The sequence below is a fragment of the Aotus nancymaae genome, unplaced genomic scaffold, assembly GCF_030222135.1.
Source record: "Aotus nancymaae isolate 86718 unplaced genomic scaffold, 86718_ANA_hifiasm-v0.15.2.pri h1tg000029l, whole genome shotgun sequence".
Taxonomy (NCBI): Eukaryota; Metazoa; Chordata; class Mammalia; order Primates; family Aotidae; genus Aotus; species Aotus nancymaae.
The window spans coordinates 28,835,655-28,853,155 of record NW_026988442.1 but is presented as its reverse complement, the minus strand read 5'-3'; the positions used below and the strand labels follow the sequence as shown (position 1 = coordinate 28,853,155).

General features: G+C 41.8%; 2 protein-coding genes across 3 annotated transcripts in view; one reads left to right on the top strand and one right to left on the bottom strand.

Moving 5' to 3' along the window:
- B4GALT5 (beta-1,4-galactosyltransferase 5) overlaps nt 1–17,501 on the top strand; it is an 82,944-nt gene that overhangs the window by 53,026 nt on the left and 12,417 nt on the right. Inside the window, exons 1-3 of one of the 2 annotated variants that reach the window (XM_064382507.1) lie at nt 3,815–3,872; nt 4,167–4,301; nt 15,286–15,399. In XM_064382507.1, coding sequence (XP_064238577.1) covers nt 3,830–3,872; nt 4,167–4,301; nt 15,286–15,399 — 292 coding nt within the window. In that variant the 5' untranslated portion in view covers nt 3,815–3,829. Of the gene's footprint in view, nt 1–3,814; nt 3,873–4,166; nt 4,302–15,285; nt 15,400–17,501 lie in introns of those variants that run through there. The other variant, XM_012467431.3, reaches the window with a different exon arrangement.
- LOC135276953 (non-histone chromosomal protein HMG-14-like) lies at nt 13,758–14,138 on the bottom strand. The gene has a single exon (XM_064382233.1). The coding sequence runs from the start codon at nt 14,136–14,138 to the stop codon at nt 13,758–13,760; it is 381 nt and encodes a 126-aa protein (XP_064238303.1).

Here is a 17,501-nt window from a genome sequence, read left to right as displayed (position 1 = left end):
CCCAAAGTGCTGGAATTACAGGCGTGAGCCACCACGCCCGGCCAAGACTTTTAATAGAGACACCTGAAAGGTCTGACAGTTTGATCTGTATAACCAACTGCATAAGCACTACACAAGAGAAGGACAATTTAGCATCTCTAATAGATAAAGGGAATTTTGCCTCTAGCAAGCTTGATATGAATTGGTAATAGGGTATGACTGCTGTTTACTAACAACATTCAGCAAAGATTGATTACCTAACCATGTAATGGAAGTTTAAAAACTCGATTCATAGAAATATCCCAAACTGAATTTCCCAAAGTAAGTGCTGCAGAGACTCACTTGATGTGCTGGTTTGGGAAATGGTAGGCTAGATAACTAAACAGCTCTCTTCTGGGAATTTCTGGGCCTTGAGTTTACTGTGCATTGTGAGTCTCCAAAAAAAGGGGCTTGCTTTGACAGATCTTTGGTAACAGATGGAACAAAGCTGCTGGTGGTTTGTGTGTTTCTAGGCTCATTCTATTGCACCTGAACCACTCTTAGTGTGGTCACCACCCTTTGTCAAGTGTAGACAACTGGGTCAGTATTCAGAGAGAGCAGCCAGGATGTGGGGTGAAGTTGTGAAGATACCATGGGAGGGGCACACATAGAAGGGGCCTGTCGGGGAATGGGTGACTGGGGAGGGTTGAGAGAGAACCAGTGGGAAAAAGTGACTGGGCCAACCTGGCCAACATGGTGAAACCCCATCTCTAAGAAAAATACAAAAATTAGCCAGGTGTGGTGGCATGCACTTGTATTCCCAGCTATTCGGGAGGCTGAGGCACGAGAATCATTTGAACCTGGAAGGCGGAGGTTGCAGTGACCCAAGATTGTGCCACTGCTCTCCAGCCTGGGCAACAGAGTGAGACTCTGTCAAAAAAAAAAAAAAGTGACTGGGAAACGTTTTGGACCCAACCAATGCAGATTTTCTTTGGTGATGGCTGTATTTTCCCTGTTGCTCTGTGGTCTTGGAGGTTATAGTTCCCCAGTAGTGGGAAGCATTAGATGGTTTTGACGAGTGTTCCTTAAAATCCTATCCAATCCCAAGTTGTGGATTTGTGATTATTTCCTTTTGTTTGGCAATCTTTACTCTCTCAGTTTTTATTTGTTCAGCATTGTGCTAGTTCTTTTGGATAATTAGAAAAAAAACGATATGTGGTTTACGTGAATTTATTAGTTGAATGACAAGACTGACCCGAGACAACAAACTAAGTCAACATGTAAACACATTAAAGTTTTGGTAGTCTATAGTAGACTAGCACAGAAATTGGAGAAAGGGGAAGACTGACATGGCACTGAAAGCTTCGCCAAGAAGTACGAAGGATTAACAGGATTCGCACGGCAGAAAGAGCAGACCCATTGCTGCGGCAGCAGCTCACGGATGAAGGCAAGAGACAGAGAAGGCTTTTGAGCAGGAACAGTGTGTATAAATCTGTAATTAAGAAAGATCCATCTGGCAGCTTTGTGCAGGCAATAAAGATGTGAGAGCTGTTTCCTTAAGAGTAAGCCTTTAAGCCATGTGGATGCTTGAAGTCTTTCAGAGAGAGGTTGTGGCTACAACATGGATGAACAAGGTATAAAAGCTTAGTTGTTAGGAGCACAGACACACCTGGTTCAAATCGCAGTACTCTCACTTAACCTTGGTGAAGATACTTGGAGAAACTGAAGCCTAGAAGTTGTTTGTAAATTGGGTAGTGTTACTTGCCTCTTAGGATGATTATGAGGATTAAATGAGATAAGGAATTATGTCATTAAGTGCTCAATAAATGTTGCTTACATTTATTATGTGGCCAGAGTTCCCTAGAGCAGTGATTATACAAGTGTGGTCCTTAGTCCAGCACCATTTATCACCTTCGAGCTTGTTACAAGTACAAATTCATGGACTCCATTCAGACCAGCTGCATCAGTCCCTGTAGTGGGACCTATAGGGGAAGCAGGCTTCTTAAAAGCACTCTGAGAGATGGGTGTGTAGTGTTAGAGAATGACTGCCATAGAGGAATCCTCCAGTTGGGATTCAGAGCTAAGAAAGGGAGAGTGTTTAAAGGAAGGACTAAGCGACTTTGCGGTACTTTGCAGTACAGAAGAAAGGAGGTAGTGAATTCTTGGTGGCACCTAACTAAAAGCTTTACATGAAATTTTCAATAAATACTTGTTTGTTTTTTTAATTTAAAAAAGTCAAAGCTACCGCAAATTAAATAAATACTTGTTTTTTATATTATGGAAGACAGCTGGTTTAGTAATATGTTGGGGATGAAAGGAAGATTTCAGGGCAGTGGGAACATACTGTTCAGCTCAAATGATTAAAAAGAAAAAAAGGATGACAGGACTGAATTAGCAATTTTGTATTAGATGAAGTTTAAGTTTTAGGTTTAACAAGTATTTACAGATTGTCCCCCTGCTGTGACTGGCAGTGTGCTATATTCTGGAAACAGAAAATGAGGTGTTACTCTTGCTTTCAGAGACTTCGCAGAGTTATACTTTTTTAATAATTTGAAGCTATTTTTTTCCCTTAGAATCTTTTCTAGCTACTTAGAGAATAAACACAGTATGTGATCTATTCTCAGACCGTGCCAGATGTTAAGCATAGGGCTGTCTCCCAGTCAATGCAAGGCTGCATTTGAAACTGATTTCTGAAAGTATTCTGAATATTGGTCCTTTTTGCTTATTATTTTATGGCTTGAGATACACCTTAGAGATGATTTGAAATCCTTTGAAAGATTTCATGTCCCTATTTAATGTTGGCCATGTGGGGTTTTTGACATTATGCTAACCCACCCCCACATCTGTCATTTCCAGTATAAAGCACCAAACGTACTAGCTTGAAATACATTAACTTCTAAGCTTTGTCCTTATTCCATTCAGTCATTATTTCCTGCCCAATATGTATCAGATACTGCTTTAACAGTGATGAAGTATAATGTCAACCAAGTGTTTTGTCAAAGAGCCAGAATCCACATCCCAAGGCCAGATACATTGAGTGTGGAGGGGGCACTGGGGCTTGGTCCCAAGGTTAGCCAAGTGGTTAGATGCATCACCCCATACACCCACAGAGTTTAGATTTGTAAATGTTCACCCCTGTAACACATCCCCCTTTCACAATGATGAAGGGAAATTGAGGGAATTAGAGTGTGGTTAAGAAACTAGTTTTAAATCTCCTGTTTCTTGAAAATAGATGGCATAGCACTGAAGTTTGCAAGTAGAATATAGGAATTACATCTTGATGTGTTTGTGACCTTCTGGTTTTATATAATAGAATGACTTAAGGAAAATGAAAGTGGAGATCACGTTCCAAAGAAGACAAGATTGCCTGGTTAATCTGAACACTATTTTGTTGTTGTTGTTGTTGTTGTTTTAAATTGTTTTTTTTTTAAAGATGGCATTTCACCATGATGGCCAGGCTGGTCTTGAACTCCTGACTTCAGGTGATCCACCCACCTCGGCCTCCCAAAGTGGTAGGATTACAGGCGTGAGCCACCGTGCCTAGCCCCACTAATTTGTTAAGAGCATGTTTTAATTGACCTTGGACTATACTTTCTCCTCATTGCTTTGAACTTTTGGGCTAGGCTTGGTGGTTAGTGAGCACTGCAAATATTCTTTGGTTACTCCTATTTCTTTCCAAATCCCCTGAGGGTAAGTGATTGGAACCTCAGTCTACCACTTTGAAAATGTTGCCAAGACAAGACTGCGACTTAAGTGCTTCCAGCAGGCAAAGAGTCGGTGGTTTTTTTCTCTGTGTAGAACCGTGAACTCATTCTGAGAAGGTGAACTTAAAGAGAGCAGAAGCCTTTAAAAAAAACGTTTTAACTAATTCATGAAGGTCTTTCTGATGAACAGAATGCTAGAATACAGACTGGGTAATTGAAGACCTGAAGGAATATATTTTTTTAAGTTTATGGTTTTTCTAGAACTGCTGAATATTGACAGAAATTCAAATTCAATTTCTGGCTAAACCCTACTAGCTACTCAAAGGATGTTTGTGTCCTGAAGGGTATGGAAAATAGAGTTATGGCCGTGTAGGGTTTTAAGAGAACTAAAAGAGGATTTAAAGGTTCAAAAAGAAAAATAATCCATAGCTATGTGGTACATTTTTTTTTTAATGATTGCTTCTGAATCTGCCTCTTTTTCTCCTTCCCTTTTGCTTTCTACAGTGAACACCTACCTCTTCATGATGCAAGCTCAAGGCATTCTGATCCGGGACAACGTGAGAACAATCGGTGCTCAGGTTTATGAGCAGGTGCTTCGGAGTGCTTATGCCAAGAGGAACAGCAGTGTAAATGACTCAGGTATATTTTTAGTAAAGAGGGGGTCTGATTAAAATGTCTCCTCCCAAGAGAGGTAAATTTGGTTGCAGTAATTATTTTCAATGGGAAAAGTGCATTGTAAAAGAAGGATTTGGCTGAGTTTTACTTTACTGCTAAAAAAGCTTTTGCCAAATGAATCCTTGTTCATTTTTGTTAACAATATGTCTCAGTCTGTTTGTGTCGCTATAAAAGAGTACTTGAGGCTGGGTAATTTACAAAGAAAAAGGATTATTTGGCTCATGGTTCTGCAGACTGTACAAAAGTGTGACACTAGCGTCTGCTTCTGGTGAGGGCCTCAGGCTGCTTCCACTTGTGGTGGAAGGGGAAGGGAAGCCAGTGTGTATGGTGAGAGGAAGCAGTGTGGCAGGTGGGAGGAGGGCAGTGCCAGGCTCTTCTTAACAACCAGCTCTTGTGGGAGCTAATAGAGGAGAACTTACAAATTACCACAACAGCAGCAAGCCATTTTTGAGGGATCTGCCTCTGTGACCCAAGGACCTCCTACAGGCCCCACCTCCATCATTGGGGATCAGATTTCAGCATGAGGTTTGTTGAGGGACAAACATATTTAAACTGTGGCACAATACATGAAGAGCAACTGGATGACTACTTTTTTTTCTTCTTGAGACGGAGTTTTGCTCTTGTTGTCCAGGCTGGAGTGCAATGGACAATCTTGGCTCACTGCACCTCTGTTTCCCGGTTCAGGCGATTCTCGTGCCTCAGCTTCCCGAGTACCTGGGATTATAGGAGCACACCATCATGCCCGGCTAATTTATGTATTTTCAATAGAGACTGGGTTTCGTCATGTTGGCCAGGTTGGTCTCAAACTCTCAAACTCCTGACCTCAAGTGATCCACCTACCTCTGCCTCCCAGAGTGCTGGTATTATAGCATGAGCCACTGTGCCCAGCCTCTTTCTTTTTAACTCTTTCAAAAATTGAATACAGGAAGGAAGTACTTCCACATGATTAAATGGGACTCTTTTGAGGCCTCTCTAGTCCAGTCAGGGATGGTTTTTATTTAAAAAGTAAATTCTGAGATTTCATTTTGCTAAGCATTCATGATTTGCCTCTTATTTTTTTTAACTGAGGACTAATGTGCTTTCCTGTGTTTTTTTTTTTTTCTCTTATTTTTGAAGTGGAGTTTCACTCTTGTTGCCCAGGCTGGAGTGCAGTGGTGCTATGTCGGCTCACTGAGACCTCTGCCTCCTGGGTTCAAGCGATTTTCTTGCCTCAGCCTCCCAAGTAGCTGGGATTACAGGTGCCTGCCACCACGCCTAGCTAATTTTTGTATTTTTAGTAGAGACAGGGTTTTGCCATGTCGGCCAGGCTGGTCTTGAACTCCTGACTTCAGGTGATCTGCCTGCCTCGGCCTCCCAAAGTGCTAGGACTATAGGTGTGAGCCACTGCGCCTGGCTTTTTTTTTGAGAGACAGCATCTCACTTTGTCTTCCAGGCTGGAGTGCAGTGTGGCATGATCTTGGCTCACTGCAGCCTCGGCCTCCCAAAGTACTAAGATTATAGGCATGAGCCACTGCCTCCTGCTTCTTAATGATTACATCTAAGCCCAATATTTTAAAGTATTTACATGAAAAAAAATCCTTCCTCTAAATCTACCCTCTCTTCTGCTCTAATAAGTTACAAGATTTTTGGAAGTTCACTGTCAAATGTGAAATTGCTTTGCAAATGTTGCAAGTTGGAATTATTCTGTGGTGCTTAGGAAATCAAGAGAAAGCATTGCCTCTCTTAAAAGAATTGTCTCTCCTTAAAAGAATTGACCACATCCTGATTTATCAGTCTCCTCTGCTGTCCACTTTAGCAAAAGAGGACTGTAGTTAGCACACTGATAAGCTTTTGATAATTCCTTTCTTGTTTGCAAAGAGCAAGTGAATGATATTTCAGAGCTTTTTAGACAAATTGTGGTCACACCGGGTCAAGTTGCCTGAGCTCTGAACCTTACCTGGGAGAGGAAACCCTGCAGTTTCCGTCCTGCTTGTGGTGGTAGGTTTTGCACACAGTTCACACACAGTCTCACTTGACTCGTATGTGGCTCTGTCAGTTAAGGTAGGATTTTATGCTGTTTCCATTTTTCATACATAGTACATATAATCTTGGGGAAGATGGAGTGGCTTGGTCATGTGACTCTTTCCCTAAACCCTGCAACCTGCTTCTAGTTAGGTGAAGAAACTAGGGAGTACTGACTGCCCTTCCAGAATGCTCTTCCCTGCATAGCACTGAGTAGGGGAACATTTGTGTCCTCATGACATTTATCCAGTCCAGATATCATACTTCTGCAGCATTAGATGAGGCTAGAATGTCTGTCTCTTTGGGCATTTGGCAGTACTGGCAATTCTTTCAGAAGTTAAGAGGGGCATATAGCAGGACCCCATTTCCACACACTGCTGGTATGGCAACACAGGATTTCACTACTTCTTGAGTTGTTGTCTTCGAAAGCTGAGTACAGAGGTGAGTTTCACCCTTGGTGGGTGTATCCAGTGACCCATTAGTATTGAACTTGGTGTGCTTTTATTTGCAAATTATCATACACCCAAATAATCCTTCCTTGTATCTCTCTGGCTAGAACAATCTATTTCTTGTTTAATGTGTTTATTTCTAGATTGGAAGTCTTTGCCATCAGGGACTCACTTACTATTGGTTAGATACTTGACTCACATGATTTCATGTAGTTCTTCACAAGAACCCAGAAGATAGTTACTGTGTCCCCATTGTAGGGATCAAAGGAACGAGGCATGCCTAATTCATAAAAGTTGATGCAGCAGCGGGGTTAGGATTTGCTGATTCTGTGACTCCAGGGCCTGCCCTCTGAATCCCAGTAATGGCTTCATTCCTTTTGTCATCTTTGTATCCTTAGTACCTTATAAACTGCCTAGCACATAGGAAGTACTTGGTAAATTATTTTTGTATGCATGAATGAATGAATTTAACAAGAAAGCCAGTTTTAAGTGTTGTAGTGTGTTTCTAAGGAGGTCACCATCCTGATGAGCTGTTGTGTTAATAGCACTTCCTTGGCGAGTAAGTACAGGTTGAGCATCCCAAATCAGAAATTACCAACTCCACACTGCTCCAGAATCCATGCGTGATAAAACCTTGAGGGCCAACACAACACTTAAAGGAAATACTCAATGGAGCAGATTTTGGAGTTTTAGATTTGAGTTGATCAACTGGTAAGTATAATGCAGATATTCCAAAATCCGAAAAAAATCAGAAATCTGAAACACTTCGGGTCCTAAGCATTTCAAATAAGGGATACCCAACCTGTACTGAAAAGAAAATAGTGTTTCATTGAAAGTATATTCAATGAAAACCTATCCTTCTTCTTTTCAAAGCAGTCGTCTACCTAGCACAGTCAGAGAGGGTATTCTGGGCCCAACACTGCTGAGACAGCCAAATGATTGACACCTCTGGCCCAGCCACTTCTGCCTGGAGCACTGTTGGCTTCATGGTGGTAACCTGGACTGTGCCCCCTCCCCTGCTGAAATAATGCCGAGGCACATACCTACATTCAGGTGTCTGCATTAGGCCAAGCTTAGTTCAAAAGCTCAGGGTAACATTTAAATAATGTTGATTTTCTTTAAGTTTAAAAGCAACTGTAGTGATTATTGAATGAAAATAGACTTTTGGGGATGGGGACTGTGAACCTGGAAATAAGCCTGAAGTAGTGACCAGGAGAAGATTCTTGTGGTCACTGAAAGCCGTTGGTTTGTGAGATTGTGAATCTGCAGAGTGAGTAGTCATGCTGGTGTGCTTTTTGTGCTATTAGTGGAGTGGGTCATCTTCACCTCTTTCTCTCTGGTTTTAGATGTCCAGTCTATAGTCTTTGATGTGGATACCCTCCCAGTAGGTAGTCATCCTTAAGTGGACTAACTCTTGAAGAATGCTAATTCTTTCTGTTTCACAGATATTTGTACCAATGGCAACTTTCTAGTATATATAAATTTTCATACTTTTTTCAAGCAGAGAGGCAAGTGTTTGGTCTTTTCTCAAATGGGAGGGGAAAGCGGTGATTCTTGCTGGGATCCATTGGTCAGTGCTTCCAGTTCCTTCTCAACTGGATTTGGTAACACAAGGGAGAAGGCAGGTTTTTACCCCCTCTAGGTATTATGGCAGCAATACCAAGCTTAGCTATATGTTGGAATTCCCGAGGAGCTTTCCAAAGTACTGATGTCTATTCCCGACTGCTAGAGATTCTTATTTAATTGGTCTGAGGTGTAGCCTGGGTGTTAGGATTTCCTTTGTTTGTTTTTGTTTTGAGACAGTCTTGCTCTGTCACTCAGGCTGGAGTGCAGTGATGCCATCTTGGCTCACTGCAACCTCCACATTCTAGGTTCAAGTGATTCTCCTGCCTCAGCCTCCTGAGTAGCTGGGATACCAGGTGCATGCCACCATGCCTGGCTAATTTTTGTGTTTTTAGTAGAGATGAGGTTTCACCATGTTGCCCAGGCTGGTCTCAAACTCCTGGCTTCAAGTGATATCCTCACCTCAGCCTCCCAAAATGCTGGGATTACAGGCATGAGCCACCACATCCAGCCTGGTGTTAGGATTTTTGAAAGCTTCCTAGATGATTCCAGTGTGCACCCAAGGCTGCTGAACCACTGGTGTGAAGCAATGCTGAATAAGCAGCTGCTGTTGAACAGAAATGTTGGCCGATAAGCCCATGATATCAGCAGCCATTTGAACCTGTAGGTATGGGTCTGTTGTTTTCCCATTTTCTCTCTCTCTCTCTCTTTTTTTATGGAGACAGAGTCTTGCTCTGTTGCCCAGGCTGGAATGCAGTGGCATGATCTTGGCTTGCTGCAACCTCTGCCTCCCAGGTTCAAGCGATTCCCCTACCTCAGCCTCCTGAGTAGCTAGGATTACAGGCACTCGCCACGATGCCCAGCTAATTTTTGTATTTTTAGGAGAGACGGGGTTTCACCATGTTGGTCTGGCTGATCTTGAACTCCTGACCTCAGGTGATCCACCCACCTTGGCCCTCCAAAATGCTGGGATTATAGGTGCGAGCTGGCCTGTTTTCCCATTTTCTTTTTTGAGACAAAGTCTCACTCTGTTGCCCAGGCTGGAGTGCAGTGGCGCAATCTCAGCTCACTTCAACCTCCACCTCCTGGGTTCAAGCGATTCTCCTGCCTCAGCCTCCCGAGTAGCTGGGACTACAGGTGCGTGCCACCACGCTTGGCAATTTTTTTGTATTTTTAGTAGAAGTGGGGTTTCACAGTTGGTCAGGCTGGTCTTGGACTCCTGACCTCAGTGATCCACTCACTTCAGCCTCCCAAAATGCAGAGATTACAGGTGTGAGCCACCATGCCCGACTTGTTTTCCCATTTTCTAAATGTAGAAGCAAATGTCTTCTTTGCCCTTCAAGAAGAACATGTCTGGGTTTGAAATAGATTAGATTTAAATTAAAAAGTAAAACAATGGCCATAGAAATTCAACAGGCTTGTTATTCTCTCAGCATTTTCCTAATTCAGTAGTTACATACTTTAGAAGAGTAAGAAGTTACATTTGGAACTCTGAGGGGGATGCGGTATAACCCCACCCCTTGCCGGACACCTAGCAGTGGAGAAAAACAAGGGCTCCTCACCATAATTGCACATAGTTTTACCAGGTTATGAGCAATTAATTTCCTTTCTTTTATTTTAAAAGGCTTCTATTGCTACTGAAAAGTAAACTGATTTGTTTATTTTTATTTGTGACAGTTTTGTTCCTGTTGCCCAGGCTGGAGTGCAGTGCTGCAATCTTGACTCATTACAACCTCCGCCTCCTGGGTTCAAGCGATTCTCCTGCCTTAGCCTCCTGAGTAGCTGGGATTACAGGCACCCGCCACAACACCTGACTTATTCATGTTTTTTTGGTAGAGACAGAGTTTCACCATATTGGCCAGGCTGGTCTTGAACTCCTGACCTCAAGTGATCCTCCTGTCTTGGCTTCCCAAGTAGACTTTATTTAAATTTTTATTTAGTTGTATTTATTTACTTTTTTTATTGAGATGTAGTTTTTGCTCTTGTTGCCCAGGCTGGAGTGCAATGGCACGATCTTGGCTCACTGCAACCTGCGCCTCTCAGGTTTAAGTGATTCTCCAAACTCCAAATAGTAGAATCATTAGAGTTAGAGATACTTTGTCTCTTGTCTCATGTTTTTTAAATTCTAGTTTCCTGGTTAGGTTCTAGCTCTAGGGCTTGGGTCAGTCATTGACCAGAATGCTGATTATCTTTGTTTTTGTTGATTTGTTTATGAAAAGACTTAGTGTGATACCTTTGGGAATTTCATTGCCTTCTAGTGAATGTATTGACTGTGCCACTGTTTCCAGCCATCTTCTTTTGCCACACATGGGCATATCATAAGCACAGGCACATTTTCTAGTACTTGTGAGGTCTTTTCATTTTTTTCTTAAGGATTAGATTCATCCAGAGTACTAATTAGGTTGAGGGATTCTTCACATAGATTTTTGCAGTAGTTACTACCTTCAGAAGAAGGTTCAACCCAGGCCAGGTTTGCATGTATGAGCTGAGCTCAAAGAATTTCTGTTTAAAACAGTACCTTTAAGGTTCTGTCTTGGTTTATGGTTGTTTTTGTTGTTGTTGTTGTTGTTGTTTGGTTTGTTTTTTTAAGATAGGATCTTACTCTGTCACCCAGGCTAGAGTGCAGTGGTGTGATCATGGCCCACTGCAGCCTCGACCTCCCAGGCTCAGGTGATCTTCTTGCCTCAGCCTCCCAAGTAACTGGAACCACAGGCATGTGCTACCATGCCCTGCTAATTTTTAAAATTATTTGTAGAGACAGGTTCCCAGCATGTTTCCCAGGCTGGTCTTGGCCTCCTGGGCTCAGGCGATCCTCCTGCCTCAGCCTCCCAAAGTGCTGGGATTATAGGCATGAGCTACCACACCCAGCCTGGTTTATATCTATATAAATTAGTCTCTACTATTCTCTGTAAATGTAGGCTTAGTGTTTTTCAGGAAAGCTACTACTAGGAAAGGACAGAAAGCATTCTGTTCCTTCACTTGTTAAGACACTTAAAATTCTCAAGTTGCCTCTCATTGAATTTTGTTCCCAGAGTACTTGCAGAGTAGGCAGCTCAGAGTAGGCAGCCGTGTGCATATAAAAAGGATTCAATGTGTTAGCCATTTGATTCTTGGAAACCTGCTCATAGTGCTTTTTAAAAAATATCTTAGTTGAAGATTCTAGAATTCTAGGGTACAAAGTGAATTTGAACAGGATGTTTTAATTTTCATGGAATCAGCATGAATCCAAAAGGATTTAATATTCTGTGAAAAAAAAAAAACAAAACAGTACAGAATACTGGAAAGATCTCTAATCCAGAATGTAGTTGGAGCTCTGTCATGCATTAGCCAGGGTTCCTGGTTTGAGTTCTGTGTATGTTGTTCCAGTCATTCATCTGTAAAAACTAAAGCTGGAAGGCCCTCTTCCTACTCTACAACTACAGTCCCCTAAGAAAAGACGTCTGCCTTCACACTCTTCATATCCACTAACAGGGCTCTAAAGGGGCATATGTTTATGGTTTTTTTTAATGGCATAAACCCTTGAGTATGAGACCAGGAAAGGAGACCACAGCAAAAAATCTTGCTAGGTAGAAAGCAGAAGAACCACTGATAAAGGACTTAACAAACCCAAGAAGACTGACTGCTCAAAGCAGCAACAGGAAAACCAGCATCCACCCCAGGATCCCCCAGAAGCTCAGGAACTAGCAATATTGGAAGTAGGAACAAAAGTGGCAACTAATAGAGGTTGAAAGCTATTAAAAAGCAGTCAGGTACCCACACCCATTTCCCCATCCTGGCAAGAGCTGGAGGCTTAATAACCCTAGAGATGGCAAAACAGAGGCTCCTCAACCTGAGGATACCTGGCATGACCACAGTGTTTGAAAAGATGGGGATTACATATGCCCCAGCTTCTTTCTCTTCCTTCTTAGTTTCCAGATGTTTATAGTCAGGACTCTACCATTCTGTCAGGAGATTTGAGTGGATTTATCTGGGGAATCTGATCAGACCACGAGGAAAGACCCAACGATGTTGACACTGGAGAGTTTAATAAGGGAGAAAAATGACTGCAAACATGAAATAAGAATATTGTAAGAAATAAACAGGAAACAAGAGCTCTTCAAAATTAAAAATATGATAGCAGAGATGATGATTAAAGGAAGGATTGAGTAAAGTTGAGGAAATATGGAATGTAGAGCAGATAAATGGCAAGATGGAAAAGTAGATGGAAAATATGAGGTAGTTACAGTACCAGGAGGTCCCACATCCAATTGCCGTTCTGTATTCTCCAGAAAGACAGCACAGAGTACAGAAGGGAGGAATCATCACTGAGAGAATACCCCCCAACCCCCAGACATTCCAGAACAGAAAGACATGAATTAGCAAACTAAAGGCCCACCAAATGGCCAGCACAGCAGGTGAAAGCAGACTCCCAGCAAGGCACACCAACATGACATTTCCTGACCAAAGAGAAAGTCCTTCACATTTCTAGCATGAAATTATTGGTTGTTTACAAAGATCAGAAATCGAATGACTTCAGACTTAACAGCCACAGTGCAATCTAGAAGGCAGTGGGATAGTATCTTTACAGTTGGGCAGAATTGCTAGCCTCGAATTCTGTAAACCCAACCGAACTATGAATCAAGCGAGGAAGAGCAAAAACTATATCCAGATATGTAAGGTTTGAAAGTCATACTCATTCCGCTTTCTTTTTTTTTTAATTTCATAATTGAGATTTTATTGGTTGAGGATCAGTACAGACATTTCAGTTTGTACACAATTCTTAACATGTATAACAAAAATCTAAAAAGCCATGCATTGTAATTCTTTTCTAAAGTTATTCCAGTGGCTTTCTAGCTTAAAAATAGGAAGCAGATTTTCCTTAAGAGACTATCAAGTACCTGTATCTTCACGTGTTGATAAGCTGTAACATACATCCCAGCAATACACAGCTGAATAGCATGTACACTACTTATTCAAATGTTTAATCTTTCACAGCACAGTAACAAAATTATTAGGAAAACAGGACTACCACACCAAAGATGTTACAGAGTGCACACAGTTCTGACAGGGAGAGCCATGATCAGAGTAGTTTTCTTTAGGAAACAATTCTACTAAAAAACAACATGGGAATGGAAGTAATTTAAAATGTTCATGACATTAAATGCAGGACTGACTCCATATTGCTATTTAATATGCTTTGTATTATAGGATATAAAAACTAACCCCCATCTATGGAATGTTAAGCTGACACCCGAGACAAAGTCTCCCATAATTCAATATTCCACACTATTTTCTGGTTGTACCAAAAAATAAACAATCAGCAAATGATTTCACCTCTTAAAAAAAAAGCATTTACACTTAAAAAATAGGATGAGGTGGGATTCCCTCCTTCTTAAAAATGTTTCTAGGGCTACTAAAAAACTTGCATTTACAAAATAGTTGATAAAAATATTCCTCTGGATTGTACAAGAAGGGAGACAGGGACCACTGAGAAACATGGTATATGGTATGAATCAGACTTGGCTTCTTTCTCTCCTGCTTCATCAGAGGCTGGACTCTCAGTTTTTGTTTCCCCATTTTCTGCAGGTAAATCTTCTTTAGTTTCTTGGTTAGCCACTTCAGGCTGTTTTCCCTTTGCTCCCCTTTTCCCTTTTGTTTGCACTTTTTTGTCTGAAGATTTATCCTTTGCTGCTGCCTTTTTCGGCTTCGCTTCCACTTTTGCAGGAGGTTTCGCTGACAACTGTGCAGATCTTCTCTTGGGCTCTTCCTTGGCGGCCCCTTCAGCGGAGCTGACCTTCCTTTTGGGCATCCTGGCAGTGGGGAGGCGCGTGCTGGGTGCCTGCGGGCCGCAGCACCCCGAAAGCCTTTGCAAAGCTGGGCTACCTGGCCGCTGCCACTCCTCCCGCTACCCGAACTGCCTCATTCCCCCTTCTTAAGATGCTACTTGGAGGATGTGCTACCCAAGCAAGAAGAAGGGAAAGTGGAACTTAGGGAAAATGAGATTTAGTACTGTCTTGGATAGGTGGCAGTCTCCAGGGCTCTGGTGGTGGGGTAGAAGGGAGGTGGCTTCTGCACATTTGGCATGGAAGAAAGCCAGAAGCTGCCACACCTCCTCTGGGTGGATGAAGTTGAGAGAATACCTAACTGAAAGGTGTGGTGTTGAATTAGAATCATTGCATATAAAACTGAGCAAACAGAAACAGGATGCATAACTTTCCACATTTCTCAGCTATGACTAGTACTTACAGCAGCATCATAATACAAAGACTGAAGATTGTCCTAACCACAGCTGTGATATGTGACTGTTGGGAGATTGGGGAATGGAAAGGGGTCGTGTGGCAATGGTGGCAGGAGGAAGGAAATAACGTCTTCACCTCCCATAGTGGGAGGCCAGTAGATAAGACTGAAAACAAGCATCACGACCAGCCGTACGGGCTGACAGAGGTGAATACTGATATAAATGCTAAAATTCTTGGCCAAAAGAAGGGCAAATGGTTCCTTTAGAAAATAAGAAATGAGGCCGGGCGTGGTGGCTCATGCCTGTAATCCCAGCACTTTGGGAGGCCGAGGTGGGTGGATCACTTGAGGTCAGGAGTTCGAAACCAGTCTGTCCAACGTGGCGAAACCCCGTATTTAAAAAAAAAAAAAGAAAATAAGAAATGAGAGGAGGGAGATTGCTATTTTTAAAATGACGTTTAATTACAGTTGACTGTAAACTGAGTGCATGTAAACCTGTAAAATCAACAGGAATAGGAGCACAGGTTAAAATATGTCATTTGGTTAACATTTTTATTGATGAATTCACATTTTTGGCTGCATCAAAGCGATAGTCCAGAGTCCTGTCTCTTTCCACCAAGATGATAGCTAAGAAAAAGACTACTTTGGTAGACATCTAATAATTGCACGATTGATTACACATACCAGTCTGAGTTGCCTTTTTTCCTTTACCTCCCTAGATTATCCTCTTGACTTAAACCACAGTGAAACCTTCCTTCAAACTACAACATTTCTTCCTGAAGACTTCACCTACTTTGCAAACCATACCTGCCCTGAAAGGCTCCCTTCCATGAGTGAGTACAGCTCCGGCCCATCTTCCTCTGCTTTTAAAATGGATAAAGGGGAATGCACTCTTGATCTCTCTGTCTACCTATATAGAGAATATAAATACCTCCCTGCCATTGGAAAGAGTCTGTGCAAGTCATTTGTGCTCCTGGCTCCTCAAAGCCTGCTGCAAGGTTGCCTGTGTTCTTGGGTACCATTTTCCGCCTTTTCACTCTTTCTTTTGCACTTGCTTGTCCTTTGTAACTTGGGTTCTATTTGAACTTCCTAGAGAAAGTATTAATACAGTCATTCATAGCTTCACAATCAGGGGACTTTCTGAGAAGTGCATCATTAGGTGATTTTATTGTTGTGGGAACCTCCTAGAGTATACTTCCACAAATCTAGATGGTGTAGCCTACTTCACTCCTAGGCTGTATGGTGTGATCTGTTGCTCTAGGCTACAGATTTGTACAGCATGGTACTATACAGCAATTGTAACTCAATGGTAAGTATTTGTGTATCTAAACATAGAAAAGGTACAGTAAAAAATAAGGTATAAAAGATAAAAAATGATACAGCTGTGTAGGGCACTTACCATGAATGGCGCTTACAGGAATGGAAGTTGCTTTGGTGAGTCAGTGCGTGAGTGGATGCGAAGTGAATGTGAATGTGAAGGCCTGGGACATGACTGTGCACTACTGTAGACTTGAACACTTAGGCTGCACTAAATCAATTCAGAAAATATTTTTCTTTCTTTAATGATAGATTAACCTTACTATTATACCTTTTTACTTTATAAACTTGTTAACTTTTAAGAAGTTTATAAAAAGTTTAAAAAAACTGCAACCTTGAACTGCTGGGCTCAAGTAATCCTCCTGCCTCAGCCTCTTGAATAGCTAGGACTACAAGTGCGTGTTGACATACATGCCTGGCTAATTTTTAAATTATTATTTTTTAAGAGACGGGGTGTTACCGTGTTTCCCAGGCTGGTCTTGAACTCCTGGTCTCAAACAGTCCTTCCACCTAGGCCTAGACAACAGGTTGCAGTGTGCCATGATTGTGCCACTACACTCCAGCCTGGGCAACAGAGCATGACCCTGTCTCAAAGGGTAAAATAGCGATTTAAAAATATAAAATAATAAATATATAAACCAGTAACATAGTTTATTATCATTATCGAGTATGATGTACTCTAATAATTGTATGTGCATACCTTTTTTTTTTGGGACACAGAATTTCGCTCTTGTTGCCCAGGCTGGAGTTCAGTGGTGTGGTCTCAGCTCACTGCAACCTCTGCCTCTTGGGTTCAAGTGATTCTCCTGCTTCAGCCTCCCGAGTAGCTGGGATTACAGGCACCCGCCACAATGCCTAGCTAATTTTTATATTTTTAGTAGAGTTGGGGTTTCATTATGTTGGCCAGGCTAGTCTCGAACTCCTGGCCTCAGGTGATTCGCCTGCCTTGGCCTCCCAAAGTGCTGGGATTACAGGTGTGAGCCACTGCTCCCAGCCTTGTGTTATACTTTTATATGACTGGCAGTGCAGTAGATTTATTTATACTAGCATCACCAGAAACACTTGAGTAACACAACAGTATTATGGCAGCTATGTCATCACTAGGCAATAGGAATTTTAGGCAATACAACTCCATTGTAATCTCACGCGACCACCATATATGCCATCTATCGCTGGTGAAAATGTCAGTGTGCATGACTGTATAGGCAATCAGCTTTTGTCTTTTTAGTATAAATCTCCCACTGACTATAGTGCTTGATCTTAGAGATGGGATTCTCACTATGTTGCCTAGGATGGTCTTGAACTTCAGGGCTCAAGCAATCCTCCTGCTCAGCCTCCTTAGTAGCTGGGACTACAGGTATGAGCCACCATGCCTTGCTTGGAAGTTATTTTCTTAACAAAGTGCTGGTTTAAAAAATTCTTAGATCTTTTTGTTCTGGTTTTGAATCTCGTGTAAGCTAAAACAAGGACAGTAAACTCTTTAACCTATGTTTTTAGGCTGCTTAGATAGTTCCCCATTTCTTTTTTTAAAACTTTTTTTAAGAAGAAAGATCAAGAAAAGGAAAATCTTACATTTACAAAGTTGACTTTTATACTCAAACATAGTGAAAATAGAGAA

Excerpts from the sequence above, each read along its gene's own strand:
- LOC135276953 (XM_064382233.1), bottom strand. The coding sequence starts at position 14,138 with ATGCCCAAAAGGAAGGTCAGCTCCGCTGAAGGGGCCGCCAAGGAAGAG.